Genomic DNA, 18,814 nt, shown 5'->3' with positions numbered 1-18,814 from the left:
AATAACTCAATTAAAACCAAAGAGGAGATATCAAAACCGACAAAGCTAATGTCCAAATCATTCAAAACCAATATGAAATTAGCTTACAATTTTCATAAAATAGAGTTAAACCAAACATTTAGAATTTCATTGCCAACGTAAATTAGATAGATTAATTTTTGTATCTTGAAATATTCATAAAAAGTTCAACAAGATGAAAACAAGAATCTCAAACCACTACATCCACGCACGACCAAGCTTGTTAAGTTGGGCATCAGAACCTGCACACCATAATTCATGTTTAGTAAATAACAACTTAATTACATTTTTAGTAGTTGAATCTCATACAAAATAAAAATATATAAAATTGTGCAAGAGAATTCTTACATTCTCAACTAAAAAGAAATGATGTTTAATTGGTGTACACTGAAGGCCCAATTCAAGCTTTTCCTGAAACCTTGAAATTTCGGAAGCAAAAATCTCCACATTATCACATCCAGTCATCACCAGTTCTTTGGGTAACGGCCACTCAGAAACATGCATACCCGGATAGAACATCCTAAGTTGGGGGAGATTTTCAAACTTCACAACTGTTACTTTTGGAAACACAAAGGCATTGCTCCTGATCCTTTCTCCTTCCCATTAATCTCCATCAACCCACAATTCTCAACACTCAACTTCGTTAGTTGTTCAAGACCTTTGGCCACAGAGGCTGAGAATATATTTATCAACCTCTCGCACGCATCTATCTCTACAAAATCAAGATTTGGGCACTCAAAAGTTTTCAATTGAGTGGTTGACGTATCATATGCTTCAAATACTCCTCCGAGTTCAAATACCACTTGTAGTGACTGGCACTGCCATATCTGTAATGTGTATAGAGCATTCAATCTTCCTATCATACTTCGTGCAAAGATATTTATTAGATTGTGGCATCTATAAACATTAACTTCTTTCAGTCTACAAAAAGAGTCTTGAGCAAGTTGGTTGTGCCATATTGTCATCAGTGCAGGTAGGTCATGGATGATCAACCTCTCCAAGCTAGGAAATCCTACCTGTATATATATTCGTCTCATAAACTAGTCAGTAAACCTTTTTTTAACTAATAGGGGACATATTAATTGGAATAAATGCATAAAGAAAGGGGAAAAAATTTATAATTCACCTTTTCATCAAAAAGAAAGTGTGGTATAACAGTCTCAAGATTCTCCTTGGAGTTCCTGTCCTCATTTTCTTTGCCCATTGTAGTAATTTCACTCTTACCATCAACGATGAATGTCCCTAATCTAGGACAATCCTCAATATGCAATTTCTCCAATAACGAAAATTCAATATAACTTCCGGAGTAGAATCTAGTGAGGCTTGGAAGACGTTGCAGCTTTAGAGATTTTAGATTGCAAAACATGCTATCTGTATGTTCTTCATTGTATCCACTTGTTGATACTATCTCTTCCATCATTTGGCATTTCGATATTTCAATATGTTCGAGTTGCTCAAGACTTTTAGCCATGGAAGACGAAAACAAGAATCTTAAACCATCACATTGATGCAAGATCAAGTGTGTTAAATTGACCATTAGAACCTGTGTATAGTACACAATTCATGTTTAATTACAGAAATGCCAATTTACATGTTCATCAGTTGTATAGAATCCAAAATGAAAAAAAAAAAAACTTTTCTTTCTCTATAAAGACTAATAAATCAATATACCGTTTAAGTGCACATTTTTATTCAAGATCATATTTCATTATAAATAGACTCGAGAATGGGTCATGCTTTCGTCATAATATGAATCATTGAATATTGTACACTATTTAAAAGCTAACACCTTTTCTTTCTCAATCAAAAACTAATAAATTAATATACCATTTAAATGAATTGTAACTTAGAAATAATTTCAATCCTAGTACAACATAATCCCTGCAGAAAGAATATGCATTATTTAAATGGATTATTTTCTACCTGCAGAAAGAATGACCAAAATGAAATATATACAAAAGCAACTAATTTGTTAAGAAATAAATATAGAACAAATCCGAATGATATGTAGAAGGGCTGGGCACATGAAACCGCAAAACGTACCTCCCCATTCATGAAAGGTTTCGTGGGTCCACCAATTTCATTCTCCAAAATGATTTCTTCGGCCTCTCTACTTTCAACTGACGTGCTGCCTTTGGAGGAGAAACCAATAAGCTTTGGCACATTCCACAAAGTCAAAGATCGTAACTTTTGAAAAGGCTGAGCTATGAGTTGGCCACAACATACAGTTTCCAAATTAACAAGGTTGTAAAGAGATAGTGACTCCAAGATTGGGAAGGCATGATCATGACTCGAGTTAATGAGAGATGTAACTTCATCATTGTTTTGGACATGGAGGTTCTTCAGTTGTTTACCACTGTCACTTGCTAATATATGGGAAATAATATTTGCAGCCTCCATCCCATCCAAGTCCAAATCTTCACATCTCTTTAGCAGCAATTTTATACCTTGATCGAATTGACTGTTAGTAGTGAGCTTGAGTTTTAACATGTTAGAGAACGTTTCGTCAATATCAGGAAATAGCCAACAATCACCAATAACTGTGGTGTATCTTTCTAGTCTTGTATCCGAGAACATGTTTGCTGGAAGAAGTTTAGCATCTGGAAAATGTATCACTAATGCTGTTAGTTGATGCAATTGTTTCAGCTCTGACAAGCTCGCATTACTTCTTCGTCCGAGTGGATCATGCGCTTCATACCAAATCTCCGTGTTCTTGCACAAATACAAACTTTCCAAGTTGGGGAATGGATTACCCTGAAACAATATCAACGTCTGGATGTCATTGTCAACCCACTTGGCCAGTTGCATAACTAAATACTATATTCAGTAGCATTCACCTGGTCACCAGGGACCAAGTAACACTGAGGTCACCTGCATTTAGATCTCATCCAAGTGCAAATAATGATTCAAGCCTTAATTAAATTTATAAAAAAAAAACATATTAATTATTTTTAAAAACCTCAAATATGCTACTGACTTCAACTATAATTTATACGGAAGGGAAATTATGCCTCACCCTTGCTCAGCTGCTTTCACTCCCCACTCCAAAAAGAACTTGGCCTCTGTTCTCCCTCAGTCCCTTGTCAATTTCCAGTTTTGATTTTTGTGATTTTCTTTGGGTTTTTCGTTTCTTGGCTAAATTCAATGTTTATTCAGTTTTTCTTTATATAATCGTATTCGGTGATTTAATGTACTCTACTGGGGAATCCTACACAAAAAAGAAAGGAGGCATTTTTGAAGAGTGAAAGGGAAAGGTGAGATAGTGAAAGGAGTAAGTGGGTTTAAGCATTATTATTATTATTATTATTTTTGTTGGTATAATTGAAATTTCGGGAAGTGTTTTTTAAATTATTTAAGGCTTGAATCATTATTTACTGTTGGATGAGATCTAATGGCAGGTGACCAAGGTGTTCCTAAATCCTTGGTGACACTATATTCATCTGATGTCACCGACTGAATTATTTTAAATTTCACAAGTCTTTTTTCTCTATTTAAATTTTCGAATCTTTATTTTGTTGTATACATGTCTTTAGTATATCTATTAGTAAATTCCTACCCCCTTTAACCTCGACTATTGTTTTTATTCGACTGATGTGCTTTACATTTTTGACAAGGTGGAGGCCAACAAATCATTTTAATAAAAGAAAAATCTAATACTGAATGATAAAAAAATTGTAAAGAAAATATATGAAGATGAATTTTCCTTCAAGAGCAAATAGTGCAAGAGAATTATGTACCTTGTCAACTAAGAAAAAAGGTTGTTCGATTGGTGTACCCAAATCAAGTCTTTCTTGGAATATTGAATATTCGGAAGCAAGAATCTCTACTTGGAAACATTCAAAGAATCTTAATGATTTGAGTGATGGCCACTTGGAAACATGCAGCCCGGGATAGAAACTCCTCAATTGGGGCAGACGTTGCAATTGCACAAGTGTTACTTTAGATAACACAAACTCAGGTGTCGTTTCTAGTCCGTCATTGGCAACAATTTCTTCCAATATTCCACAATTCTCCACGTACAGCTCGCTTAGCTGCTGAAGACCTTTGGCCACTGAGGGTGGAAAGATATTTTTCAAACTGTCACACGAATCCATCACAACTAAATCCAGATTTGGGCACTCAAAAGTTTTCAACTGAGTCATCGATGTGTTGTATGCGTCATTAACATCAAATACTACTCCCACTTCAAATACTACTTGTAGTGATTTGCATTGCTTTATCCACAATGTGTGTAGAACATTCAATCTTCCCATCATACTTGGCGCAAAGATATTTATTAGATTGTGGCATCTCAAAACTCCAACATTTTTGAGCTTTCGAAAAGAGTCTGGGGCAAGTTGGCAATGCCATATAGTCCTCAACTTAGGCATGTCATAGATGATCAAGCTCTCCAAGCTAGGAAATCCTACCTGTATATATATTCATCTCATAAACCTTTTTTCACTAATGGCGGACACATTAATTGGAAATAAATGCATAAAGAAAGGGAAAGAAATTTATCATTCACCTTTTGATCAAAAAGAAAGTGTGGTATCACAGTCTCAAGATTCTCCTTGGAGCTCCTATCATCATTTTCTTTGCCCATTGAAGTAATTTCACTCTTTCTATCAAAGATGAATGTCCCCAGTCTAGGACAATCCTCAATATGCAATGTCTCCAATAATGAAAATTCAATATAACTTCTGGAGTAGAATCTAGTGAGGCTTAGAAGATGTTGCAGCTTTAGATATTTTAGATTGCAAAACATGTTATTTGTATGTTCTTGATTGTATCCACTTGTTGATACTATCTCTTCCATCATGTGGCATTTCGATATCTCAATATGTTCGAGTTGCAGAAGCCTTCTAGCCATGGAACATGAAAACAAGAATTTTAAACCATCACATTGATGCAAGATCAAGCGTGTTAAGTTGGGCATCAGAACCTGTGTATAGGAATATGTTTAATTAGGGAAATGACAATTTACATGCTCATCAGTTGTAAAGATTCCCAAATGAGCAGACAAAAAGTCTCTGAAAAAGAAAAGTTGGCCTCAAAGTTTATTAGTCTATTAATTTAAAATATAAGATATTCTAATTGAAGTGCTACCGATAACACATTTTTATTGAGGATCATATTTGATTATTTGGAGAATGAATTATGCTTTCGTCATAATATGAATATTGTACACTAATTAAAAAAGCTAATACCTTTTCTTTCTCAATCAAAAACTAAGAAATTAATATACTTTTAAATGAACTGTAACTTGGATATAATTTATCCTAGTACAACATAATCCCTGCAGAAAGAATATGCATTATTTAAATGGATTATTTTCTACCTGCAGAAAGAATGAACAAATCCGCAATTGAAACCGCAAAACGTACCTCCTCATTCATGAAAAGTTTCGCGGGTCCACCAATTTCATTCTCCAAAATGATTTCTTCGGCCTCTGTACTTACAACTGACCTGCTGCCTTTGGAGGAGAAACCACTAAGCTTTGGCAGATTCCACAAAGTCAAAGATTGTAACTGTTGAAAGGGCTGAGCTATGAGTTGGCCGCAACATACAGTTTCCAAATTAACAAGGTTGTAAAGAGAGAGTGACTCCAAAATGGGGAAGGCATGACTCGAGTTAATGAGAGATGTAACTTCATCATTGTTTTGGACATGGAGATTCTTCAGTTGTTTACCACTGTCACTTGCTAATATATAGGAAATAATATTTGCAGCCTTCATCCCATCCAAGTCCAAATCTTCACATCTCTTTAGCAGCAATTTTATACCTTGGTCGAATTGACTGTTAGAAGTGAGCTTGAGTTTTAACATGGAGGTTCCGTAAATTCTAGGATATCTAGGCCAACAATCACCAATAAGTATGGTGTATCTTTCTAACCTTGTATCCGAGAACATGTTTGCTGGAAGAAGCTTAGCATCTGGAATATGTATGTCCAATGCTGTTAGTTGACGCAATTGTTTCAGCTCTGACACGCTCGCATTACTTCTTCCATCAATTAAACCTCCTTCCCATTCCTTAAAGCTTCCCATTCTCAAGTCTTCTAGACTTGTCAAGCTTGATATAACGCCAGGTGGGATCAGTACAAGTTCAGAGCAACCAGTCAAATCCAACAATTGTAGATGAGTCAATTGCCCTATTTCTTTGGGCAACTCTTTAACCTGGGAGTGTACAAAGCTAAGAATTTTCAAGTTTGTTAGCTGTCCAACTAGAGCTATGTCCCCCAACACGCAATGATCTAAACACAAAGTTTGAAGATTTGTTAGGGATTGAAGAGATGGAGGCAGTGACGGAATTCGAAGTCTGGTTGCATCCAACACTTTGAGTTCCTTCATCCCTTCAAAATAGTTGCCTGGGATTTCCAAGGAGTCATCAATATTATGATTTTCCAAAACAATAAATCTCAATTCTGGGCATACCCAAGGTACTTCAGGAAGTCTGGGGATCTTGCAAGATTTTAAGGAGATCGCAGTGCATTTTTTAAGGGAATCCCTATCTGGCCATTCTTTCAGCTCATCTCCATATGCTTTTGCAATGACATACTTATCTTTAAATGCAATCCCGATAGCAACATCTCGTACAAGCTCATGCATTCTAAAATCTCCATCATCATTAATGTCTAGCAACAGACAATAATCTTTAATAAGTTTTTTAAGTAGTGAAATCAATTTATCTCGTGCCTCTTCCACTGTATCAACATTTTTCACTAAACTCAAACCCATAGCATATTTCAACAAGTCACTCAGAAAAATTATACAGCTACCCCCTGCAATAATTCCACATAGCAAGAACACTCGCTTAAGCTCGTTCCCATCCAATTGATTGTAACTCCATTCTAAAGCCAAGTAGGCTGATTTTGCCAATCCTTGTTCGTCAAAACTTTTGAAGCCCCTCAAGGCAACTCTCCATTCCTCTAAAGTAGAGGCTGATCTTAGAGACCTTGCAACTGCAACAACTAAAACCGGCAAACCTCCACATTTTTTGGCTATTTCAATTGCTACTTCATGTATACGGTCATTCTGAACAACGTCACCTGCCATCTTCTCAAATAAACTCCAACTTTCTTCCATGCCTAAAACTTCAAGCTGAAACTCTTTTTGCATACTCATATCAGAGACTCGATCTCTGGACGTCAACAATATTTTACAAGTCACCATTGGACGAAGTCCCAAAGCCTCCAAATCAATTGCTTCCCAGACATCATCTAAAATTACAAAAATGTTCTTGTCTTTTATTCTATTCCATAGATGCTTTGCTCTCGCTTCGATATCATGAGTTACATCAACATCCATACCTAACTTTTCAACGATTTTTTTTTGAATTCTTTCCTTCTTTTCCAAGTCTGGATACTTTTTCACATCCAAGACTATAACCACCTCATCAAATAAGTTCTCTTTCATAGCTTGTCTATAAACTTCTTGGGCGAGTGTGGTCTTCCCAACACCACCCAATCCGTACACCCCAATCATGTTGGTATCAGGATTTTTCAGTTCCTTCATGATTTCATTCACCATTAAAATCCTTGATTCAAAGGCCATGTAGTTTTGAGACGGCGTGGCACATATCTCTTCCAGGGGAGGATCGTAAGAAACACTGGGAAACTCTTTTTTTGCATGTAGTTCAATCTCTTTTGCCAATTTTGCTGATTTCCTGCTAAACTGATGATACGAAACGATATTAGGACATACTCCACGGAAACACTTTGTCTTTGCTTGGCCTTCATTTCCCAAAATCTTTTCTGCCTCTTGAGTGATCCCATCTGCTTCTTTTCTCCAGTTCTGGGCATCAATTTCTACTCCTTTACCATTTCTTTCAACTTCATCAACCCTATGCTTCATCCGGTCTTTGGCAGCATCTAAGTTCTTCAATTGACTCCTCAGACTTTCAAGGTTGCTTTTGTAGTTAATTAGATAACCCACTTGTCGCCCAATTGGTTCAACTGTATACTCGAATATTTTAGGAATAGTTCCAGTGAGGATCTCCATGGTTCTTTTTGTTTTGCTTTTGCAATGAGACTCTTGTATCTGTTGAATAAACGAACCCAAAAACAAGAAAATGAAAAAGAGTAAAAGAAAAAATATTAAACCAATTGAAATGAAAGAAGGAAACTACAGGACATACCTTAGCTTATGAGACTAAGCTTAAATAGAAGAACACAGAGTATTAGTCTGCAACACTTCTTTTTCGTTTTTTCATTAAGCTTCTTCTGGAAACAACTGTAAAGTGAAAGTGTAATGAAGATAAGTGAAACAAAATGCACGACTCTCAAATCTCGAAACAAAAAGAATAGTTGGGCCACAGTTTTCCTTTAATTTTTCGTTTTAGTAGTGTTTTAATTTCTGCAACTTTTTTAAATTTCTTTCATCGAAGGAACAAGACAGATACGAGTATCCCAATTTTAAGATACGTTTTAGGTATAATTTTCGGGAAAAATTAGAATTCGACACAAATTTGAAGTCTTGAACAACACAGAATGTTTGCCTTACCTCTTTTGAAACTTTGAAGATCTTTTCCTGCAGATATTCTTCTTTATATAAATAAAGAAGCAAAGTGCCGACTACCACCCATCAATTCTTCTTCTACTTCTTCATCAATTCTTCTTCTTCTTCTTCACCCATATATAAATAAAGAAGCCCAGATTCTTTAATTCATCTGGTGTGGTCGTGGTGGTGGTATTGTTCTCGAATTTTGGTTCTGTTTCTCACACTTCTCTCTCTGATTTGTGTTCTAGTGTGGCCATCGGTATGTTCACGCTTCTTTCTCTGATCTTGTTCTGGTCCAACCCTTTTTTTGTCCTTATGTGACCAACAAGTTACACATATATTATTATTATATTTCATGTATGAAACCCTGTCCTTAGCTATCACATGTTAGCTATTACAAAATCAAAGAATTCACCCCTTTTATATTCAGGAACATGAGTCATCCGGATAATAATACAAAAACTGGTTGCTGCAATGAAGAAACTGAAGGTTGCTGCAATGAAGAAACTGAAAGTGCATGCGAAGGAGACAATCAGTGAGAGTGGTAATAATGAAGACACAGGAGCTATTATATCAAATCCGGATAATAATACAAAAACTGGTTGCTGCAATGAAGAAAATTCCTCCATCACTACACTACAGTGCATGTTGGATTAAAAATTATTTCTTTTCTGAATTAAAAATTTTAGAATTCCATTAGTAAGAAGGTAAACACAAGAAAATTGAATATACATAATTGTATTTACATATTCTTAATTGGAGTAAAAAATCACATTTACACTATATGAATGTGTAACAAGAATGTAAAAGTGGCCTTACGCTTTAGATTTTACACCTCCCAATATGAATGAATGCTCTAACAAGTTGTAAGTGAGCTTTGAATGTATAAATAAAATCGTATCAAGTGAGCTTTGAACTCCATCTTTAAAAAAATTTGTAATTATGTTTCATTCCTTAATTATATCTCTTCTGAGGGTAGTTGCTCTTCAAGTCCCTTGGTTATAAAACACTGGAGTTTTCACGTCCAGGCGTGTCCTTCAAACGCAATATACCTCTTTCCTTCTTTCTTTTTTTATATTATTATTATTTTTTTCTGGTTTAGATTTTGAAATTTGAGAAGTAATAAAGCAAAAGCAAAACTAAAAGAAGGTTTGGTTCAATGAATGCTATAATGGAAGCACTCTTTCTGCACATGACAGAGTAAGAATGATAGAGTCAATGTATGAACACAAGCATAATTAGTTTGATATATGAAATAAGAAAGCCCCGCTCTCTACAGGGAGTGGGGGGCAGTGCTTTTGCAATGACAAGACCAAAAGACCAAATGGAAGAATTTTACCAATTGAGACCGACCGTGAAGCAACATCCTCTTATTATTTTATTTTAAGCATCGTTCCAAGCGTATTGTCAGATATTTTTTTTTAGGAAAATAGCTTAAAATGCCACCATTTTCATAATTTTAATTAAAAATACCACCCCTTCCCAATTTTTTTACAACTATCACCTATAAATATATAATTATTGTCCACTTATTGCTGATTTTTCACATGTTCAGAAATTTTGTTCTCTCTTAGCTCACTCAGCTCTCTCTCTCTCTGGCATAGCTCTCTTTCTCTTTGGTATCTGTCTATCGCAGCTCTCTCTCTATTGGCTCTCTCTCTCTCTCTAGCGCAACTCTCTGTCTCTCTCTTTGCTCTCTTTCTCTAGCGTAGCTCTTTCTCTCTCTGTCTCTCTCTCTAGCTTCGTTCTATCTCTTTCTCCCCTATTCGCTCTCTTGCTCTCTGTTTGGAATCGCGAACCCCTCCCTTGACCCCATAGTTTAGGTATGTCTTATGAATAGCTGCTTGCAACCTTGAAGCTCTAGTGGATTGCCGACCTCGAAAAGGTAGTGTTGATGGTTATTTTCTTAATATCAGTGGGATTATGTGAAATGGGTTATATTTTGATTGCTTGGGTTTGTGTTAAATTCGTTTTGGCTTTAATTGCTTTGGGTTAGGTTTTGTTGAATATTCATGCTCATTCATCTGGGTTTGTACCAATTGCATTTAGATTGGTCTGGATATGTGAATCTTGAAACTTGGGATTTTCCATTTGATGTAGTAGATCTGTATAGTGTGATTCTGATGAATTCTTATTCACTGCTGTGTTAGTGGTGTACTGCTGTTGTATTCCTGTTATTTTGTTGTCGTATTGCTGTTACGTTGCTGTTATATTGCCATTATATTGTTGTTATATTGCTATGATATTGCCATTGTATTGCCTGGTTATTGTGGTTATATTGTATTAATAAAATGTTGTTTTGTCATGGTCAGAAATGGAGACAATTGTTATTCTCGTGTGCTACAATGGAAAATGGGTCATCTCGAAGAAGATGTGCAAATACGAAGGGGGTGACTCAAAAGGCTTAATAGTTCCATGGACCATCAAATTTGCTGAACTGTTGGACCATGTGCATCAAATTGGTAATACAAACAGTAGGGAAGACAAGGTTTGCTTAAAGTTTTCAGTTTTGGTGGCCTCGAATGAGTGGAAGCACATAAAGATTGAGGACGATGATGATGTCAATTTTTTTATGAAGTACAATTATGAGGTAACACCTTCAAAACTAGCTCCCTTACTCGTGAGTATAGAAGATAAAGGACTGACAAATGATGTAGTTGATAGTATGCATATCACGACAGATAGTAGTCAGATGGGTCGTTCTTCAGTTGCCATTGTTGAAAGCAATGAAGTAACTTAGAATAATACAAATGTCACTGATGTGGGAGGTGAAGTAGGGACAGATTTTATGGATATGATTGAATGTACCTTTATTTGTTTTACTCAAAGGCAAACATTCTCCACTAAAGCTAACCATATTGTTGTTTACAACTGGAGACTGAATGTACCTTTATTTGTTTTGTTGCAGTCAGCAGCTGTGAATTGTCCCCAGCAATACTTAAAGATGTCGGATGTACGCCCTCCAAACGAGCATGTCAGTTACCCGGGGGACCAGCCGTGGCATGTGCCATTCCCATCTCCACCTATGACTCCCAATCACGATCCCACTTCATCTGGAAGTGAGGCTGAGAGCAATGATCCGCTTGACAAAATCTCTACCGTCAAGCACGACCTCTAATATTTGTCTAAGGCAACAGATTGGTGGGAGAGTAAATGCGATATTCATGGCCAAGTTATGGGAAACTTGGCCAACAAGTTGAACAAAGCATATGCTGGAGAAGTGAAGCAAACTCTAAAAGCAAAAAGTTGGAGCAAAGAGTTAGAGTCCCTGAAGTTAAAATTGGAAGAGAAAAAGAAATATGCGGTCGAAAAATTCACAAAATCTTAAGAATATAACCATGAAATGGTTGAATGTTTCAACAACGGCTTCGAAATGTTCCGAGATTATGCTTCGGTCATCTCACTGGACTACAATTGGAGTGAAATTGATGTAGCTGGTGTCTGGGAGGTGCTGAATATGGGTGCAGAGGGAATGGCTCATCATAGCCTCGTGCATGCAGCGAGGAGGAAGGACAAAGACATGGATCTTTTGATGGACCTCTAGTAAGGGTGAGTGCTACTTCAGTTCATCTCACCCGAGTACATGGATCTTTTGTTGCCTTCCTTTTCCCTTCGCGGGATAGTATTGTTACGGTTCGGTGGCGATTTATTTTGCTTGTGTAAAATGTAGTCTGTAATGGATGTGTGTTTATTGTATGTAGATTCACTTATTATTGGTGTTCTATTGTATGTCTATTGTCTTAATATTGCCTTTGTATTGTATAAATAGTGTATGCATATTGCCACCCTATTGGATGTATATTGTAATACTATTGCTATCGTATTGTGGTTATATTGCTCTAATATTGCCTCTATAGTGTACGTATATTGGCCTAATATTTCTATTATATCGTATGTCAATGGCCATTTGGTCTAATAACAGAGTCTCCACTTCGTTGAAAGTAATCCTGAATTCAAATCTCACGGACACGACAATTGTTATCCATCCTTATATTAGCATGAATTGATGTTGACCTTTCAAATGATAGTTGGAGTTGCACATCGATTCATATTCAAAAGGAAAGTAATTCTCTCCCTCAATGAATCTTCGTTCAAAAGAAGGCAGCTATCAAATATTGGGTACAAAAATGCAAGATCCACGGTAAATTAATTAGGCACAAACCACATATTACAAAACCAGGATGATTTTTGGCATGCTTGAAAATAGAAGGGCCAAATACAACAGAAAAGAAAATCCATTCAAGCTTTCTCACTAAACATGGCTCAAGCACTCGACCATGGTTTCAATCCAAACCTACCCAATAAGGGCATACCACGTGTCCATCGTAACAGAAGAGTGGCATTTACAAAGCATGAACTGCAATATGTTTCTTTTTCTCCTAAAATGGAACAAAAGATCTCCAATATAGAGCAATACAAGCAAAGATAGTCAATTGTCATACACACAAAATTAGTTCTCATCCATCCCTGCAAGCTGATCTCTCTTACTAGGGCCACCTGCTAGTTTTCCCATTATAATCTGCAAGATAGTCAAAGCACTGTCAACAACCTTTTTTTTAATGAAGGTATTAAACATTAAATCGGCTGCAATCAGATAGATTCATCATTTCTCACACATTTTTTCTGCTTTGGCCTCAAAGATGCAATCAGGGATTCAAAGATGTAGTTTATACCAAATTTGGGTACTTCAAAATTAGGAAAACTATTGACAAATACGTAGTTACTGGTTACCTGATCTACCCGTAGAACAGTGCATGCAGCATCTGCAGCATACTTGAGAGCAAAGAACCTGCAACAAACAGCCCAAGAAAGAAGATTGATACGAAACAACTTCCTGGCCAACTTAAACATATTGATTTCAATAAATTAATGAAACAGAACTATCGAAAGTTCATAAAATACCCAAAATGTTTGAAGTCGAGATGTTTCCAAGTTACTATTTATCAGTTATCCAAAGAAATCCTCACTTATTCCCGAATGCTATAATTCATAAAAATCCTAAATGCAAACCATCAATACTATTTGTAAAACAAATAAAAAATAAAAGGGTTGGCATTGTCACTCTGTTATCCTCTAGAAACCAACCATTTACTGAAAAAGAAAGATAAGAAACCTTTCGTAGTGGATATGTGGCTTAACTATTTACACAAATGAAATATAATAAAGAAAATAACTGAATGACTGAGTCCCCTGGTGAATAAAGGCTTTCAGCACAAAGATGTAGTTGTTAGACCACCAAATCATGAACTAAATTTTATACATCATATTTGCATAACCTCCTAGCCCTATTAGCCGGCCAATGGACTTCAAAATGCACCACAATCCTCAAAACACCCATGCCAGTTAGTCACACTTTGATACAGAAAATCAACAGAAAGGATACCAATAAGATGAACCATTAATGCACGCAACAGGAACTAATTGGCTATCAAAACCACCAAAAATGGGATTACTAATAAAAGCTTCCTCTACAAACAAATTCTAGATCCAAAATTAATGAAAAGTTCAGAACCAAAATTGCATCAAACATCACAGCTGTAACAACATTCAATGTATTGAGAACTTTCACATAAAAGCATGAATTGTTACAAGACAAAGAGCAGCTTACTTAGTTATGTGGAGGTCCCAAATATTAAGAGTTGACACATCTTTGCAACGGCCTTCCTCCAAGTCGAGGCCAACTTTGGTATTTCCTGATGCATGTTCAGCATATAGAGAAGATATGTTCAGCATATAGAGAAGATATGATCTCCATTGCATTAAGCCCAGCATTTTCAGCTAGCGTTTTAGGCACCATCTCAGAGCTTTCGGCAAATTTTGCTATAGCATGCTGATCCAATCTGCAAAACCATTGTTTCTTTAGTAGGTTATTGCACTACTGCCCAATCAGAAATCTATGACTGGGAAATGGTTACAAAATCAAGTTCCAATAGTTGGTCTAGACATCAATATTCTATTTTATGTTTCAGGGACAACATCTTGAGAAAATAATAATTCACGCCATTTACCATGTTTCTGTAAAAGAGAATTCCTTTACTCTCTTAGCTAACTCAATTTCAGTAGCTGCCGCTCCAGGAACAATGCGGCTATCCTTGCACATTGCCTGAAAATGAAATGCATTACGACATTAAGATATTAATTCCAACGGTTTGGACATCTGATTAAACAATTTATTCAAAAGTTCCAGAGAACCATATGCTAACAATGATTGAAGAGGTAAAACAAAACCAGCCTAACAAGAACATACAAAATTCTCAGTCTCAAATGTGGACTGTGGACCATTGACAATCTGCAGAATTTGATTATAAGCATGTAGATTCCAGAAGTCGTTTTTGACAATTACCCATCCATAAACAATGTCCCTTCCTTTGCTTTGATTTGAACAAGTAAAATCAGAATATTGTGGAATTAATTCTTGTAGAAATCACAGAGCCCAGAGCTTAAAATCTCATCAAAAAATATAGATAGTTGGGACTTACCCAGACAAAGGTGAACGAAGCCCAAACGTTCTGTGACAAAATGAAGAGTTTGATTTTTGTAAAGAGTGCCTGTGAGCGAGTGAGAGTGGGTGTGAGTTATTACCCAGTTCATAGAAACCCATAAACCCTCAACCCTAGAGAAACCCCTAAACCAATTTCATAGAAACCCATAAACCCTAAACCAATTTCTGAGCAACCCCTAAATTCTAAAACCCTAAACCAATTTCGAAGAACCCCCTAAACCAATTTCTTACAAATCCATACACCATAAACCAAATTCACAAAAACCCCAAATTTCAAAGAAAAGGTAGATGAACAGTACCTCGTGGATGTCAACCGTGGAGTTAAGCTTGGATGAACAGTCACCGCTGAGGGAGAAAGACGATTGAGTCGAGGAGAGAGAGAGAGAGAGAGAGAGAGAGAGAGAGAGAGAGAGAGTTATACGAGGGAGACAGCTGAGCGACAGAGAGAGACGGGCTGAAGAGAGAGAGCCACGAGAGTTGAGAGAGAACCCAATTTCTGAAAAAGTTATATGGTACAATCAGTCCACAAGAAAGATATATTTATATGTGGTAGTTTTAAAAAAATTGGGAAGGGGTGGTATTTTGAGTTAAAATTATGAAAAGGGTGGCATTTTGAGTTATTTCCCTTTTTTTTAACCAAACACCTTTTATTCAATTTTAGGCATCATAGTACACAATTCTCGTTTAATTAAGAAATAACAATTTACATGAAAGAAAAATCTCTAATACTTAATAATAATAAAAATTGTAAAGAAAATATATGAAGAGGAAATTAGCTACAAGAGCAAATAGTGCAAGAGAATTATGTACCTTGTCAACTAACAAAAAATGTTTTTTAATTGGTGTACAGACAAGGCCCGAATCAAGTCTTTCTTGGAATATTGAATATTCGGAAGCAAGAATCTCCACTTGGAAACATTCTAAGAATACCAATGTTTTGAGTGATGGCCACTTGGAAACATGCAGCCCAGGATAGAAACTCCTCAGTTGGGGGAGATATTGAAATTGCACAAGTGTTATTTTAGAGAACACAAACTCAGGTGTCGTTTCTAGTCTGTCCTTGGCAATAATTTCCTCCAATATTCCACAATTGTCCACATACAGCCCTCTTAGCTGCTGAAGACCTTCGGCCATGTAAAAAAGTAACTACTTTTTACATTTATTGTTACTTTGTCAAAATTACTGTGTACCCCACACTTGCTGACTTAAGCATCAGAGAGCCTTCGGTAGGTATCACATCTGTACCCAAAGCTTGATGATTTCTTCTTCCATCCTTCTTTTGTAGGATCACTTTGTGGCCGAAGATCCCTTTTGCCGAAGGTCTACAACCTCCAAATCTTGTTGAAGACTCTACACTTCTTTTATCTAAGTTGAATCCAATTTTGAGCATCAACAGTTTGGCGCCGTATGTGGGAATAGACTTTTAAATCTCACATCTCTACTAGCCCCACTAGCTCATTCGCCTATCAGACCTCGTCGCCTCTTCAGTCCATCATACTCTGTCATGCCAAGCGACGCTAGCCTTGGCACTCAACATCATACCCCTTATGTGGAATCCTCTTGAAGGAAACCTTCAATCGATGCGCATCTTCAGGCTGAAGTGGAGCAACTTCGTGCCAATGTTGCCAAAATGACGGAGAACTATGACCACCTCCTCACCAAAAATGTCGAGTTGGAGCATGACTGCCAAACTTTGAAGCGTAATTGGGAGAACACTCGCCACCAGTTAGCCTAGCACTTCAACAACTATTGTTCTGGTGGCACTAAAGTAGGCACACTAACTACTAGCCCACATCACTACAACTGAGTATAATCTAAAATAAAGACGACAAAACCCAAAATAACAAAACCATAAAACAACACATGGCCTAAATGAACAGTACCGCCACCAAAAGTGTCGCCCTTAAACCCACCATCACATCTAACCTTTAAGCAAATGCAGAACCTTTGATGAATGTAGGGAAAACAAGGTTTCTAGTTATCCAACAGCTATGTCATTTAAACAATCATGGCAACAACCAATCGAATAGATGAGTTTTTTGCTCATGTTTTTCATCTCTTATATTAAACTCTTCTTTTTTTAAAAAAAAGTTTTAATAACTAAAATAGTATTTTACTTCAGTAAAACTAAAATAAAAGATGACATATTGATATTTAAACTTTTTTTGTTTCAATTCTTAGATTAAATCCAAGGGTAGGTAACCACAACTTCCTTGGACCATAGGGTGTAGGAGAAGGGGACTGAATTCTTGAAACTAGAAGCATTAATTTTATTATATTAACACACCAACCCACCCAATCTCTAGTACGTTCCCCCTTAGAGCACTTCCACCCATTTGCCAATTTGCCATGGTCCAAAATATCGATGGTATCAGAAATATTGATAGTCTAAAAACACGAAAATTTCGATGGAAATATTGAGATATTATCGATATCGATAAAAACCAAGGAAATTGTAAGAAAAACTTGGAAATTTTTATTGAAACTTTGGAGGATGTTTATTTAGTCAATTATCAATTAGTTTATCACAAAAAATTGGAAGGAAATGCATTGCATGATGGGTTTAACTGATTTAAGTTTTTTTTTGTTTTTTGTTTTTTATTTTTTATTTTTTGAGAGAGAGATTTAAGTTGATTATATAACGAGCTCACAAACACTGCGAGTGTAGAAAATATGTAGTAATTAATGAAAGAAGATTTTTTTTTTTTTTTTGATCAAATAGAAAGATTCATTCAACCGTAGCACCAACCAATGATAACGTTTACAAATGAACGGAGAGCGTTAGTGTGGCCTCATTAAAACCTTGCCATCCAAAACCCCCAATGGGGGAAAATCCGGTCAAGGAAAAAGAGTACCACCGCATCTCAAAAACAAACAATGAATTACACCATAGCTATATCCTTATCTAAAAGAATGCTTAACCATGGAGGAGCACGGTCTTTCCAAAAAAGGCGAGATCTCACTCTCAACCCATGCTGAGCTAGACTATGTGCCACCCCATTACCCTGCCGGTGTTGGTAGAACACTCCAGCCACCTCTCGATCAACCATTAACCGACGAACATCCTCCACCACATTACCAATATTACTCCACCAATCCAAACCATCTTTAAGCATAGAAACAGCTTCTTGAGAATCAAGACCAATGGTAAACCGAGTAAAACCCATGTATCCCATCATCAATAACCCTTCCCGGACAGCCACTAACTCCGTGCCCAAAACATCCAAACCAGGTGGACCAAACGATGCGAAACCACAGATAAAGTTTCCGGCGTGGTCACGACAAACTCCCCCCAGACCCCGATCACCTTGCTCACGTCCCACAGCCCCATCACAGTTAAGGAGAAGAGTATTGACCCGTGGTTTCAACCAATGGGCCTGCGGAGAGACGAGGGGGAGCTTGGACCGCTCCTCACAAGATTTAAACACTTCCAGCATTTCCATCGTGTTTTCCACCATATTATCCACCCGTGTAATCTGTTTCCCATGCAAAGAATCATTACGTAGTTTCCACGCACTCCACGCACAACAAGCAAAGCGCTCTAAGTCAGCTTTCGACAGCATTGAAGCCACAGCCTCAAAAGCATCAGCGAAGGTGCCCCCCGCCATATTAATTCGCAGGATGAAATGGGTACACTTCCATAGCTTTTGACTCATTTTACACGACCACAAAGCGTGGAAAGCATCTTCAGGATAGTTCCCACACCTTGAGCACACATGAGCCGGAAGCACCATTTTCTTAAATAAATTGACTGCAGTTGGCAGAATTTCAGTACATGCCCGCCACAGCAGCATCTTAATTTTGTTGGGGACAGCTA

General features: G+C 36.9%; 2 protein-coding genes and 2 pseudogenes across 3 annotated transcripts; 1 reads left to right on the top strand and 3 right to left on the bottom strand.

The window, feature by feature from the left end:
• Positions 1-105: 105 nt before the first annotated feature.
• On the bottom strand, positions 106-8,821 carry LOC110767432 (disease resistance protein At4g27190-like). Its single transcript, XM_088249925.1, has 9 exons — positions 8,499-8,821; positions 8,134-8,228; positions 5,385-8,036; positions 4,526-4,942; positions 3,756-4,427; positions 2,062-2,772; positions 1,145-1,561; positions 367-1,034; positions 106-260 (listed from the first exon to the last, which is right to left on the bottom strand). The coding sequence occupies exons 3-8, from the start codon at positions 7,995-7,997 to the stop codon at positions 573-575; spliced, it is 5,292 nt and encodes a 1,763-aa protein (XP_088106051.1). The 5' UTR covers positions 7,998-8,036; positions 8,134-8,228; positions 8,499-8,821; the 3' UTR covers positions 106-260; positions 367-572.
• Positions 8,822-11,374: 2,553 nt separating this feature from the next.
• Positions 11,375-12,039, top strand: LOC148295544 (uncharacterized; annotated as a pseudogene).
• Positions 12,040-12,691: 652 nt separating this feature from the next.
• LOC148295543 (T-complex protein 1 subunit theta-like) lies at positions 12,692-16,131 on the bottom strand (annotated as a pseudogene). The gene is made up of 6 exons (XR_015834540.1): positions 15,928-16,131; positions 14,743-14,784; positions 14,504-14,598; positions 14,104-14,335; positions 13,227-13,284; positions 12,692-13,014 (listed from the first exon to the last, which is right to left on the bottom strand). The product of XR_015834540.1 is annotated as a T-complex protein 1 subunit theta-like (transcript).
• Positions 16,132-17,879: 1,748 nt separating this feature from the next.
• Positions 17,880-18,605, bottom strand: LOC148295542 (uncharacterized). The gene has a single exon (XM_088250514.1). It carries the CDS (start codon positions 18,603-18,605, stop codon positions 17,880-17,882), a length of 726 nt encoding a protein of 241 aa, XP_088106640.1.
• Positions 18,606-18,814: the final 209 nt, after the last annotated feature.

The sequence above is a fragment of the Prunus avium genome, chromosome 3 (genome assembly GCF_965620075.1).
Source record: "Prunus avium chromosome 3, drPruAviu1.hap1.1, whole genome shotgun sequence".
Lineage (NCBI taxonomy): Eukaryota > Viridiplantae > Streptophyta > Magnoliopsida > Rosales > Rosaceae > Prunus > Prunus avium.
Note: the sequence above shows the minus strand (reverse complement) of the source record. Positions and strands in the feature narration are given on the sequence as shown.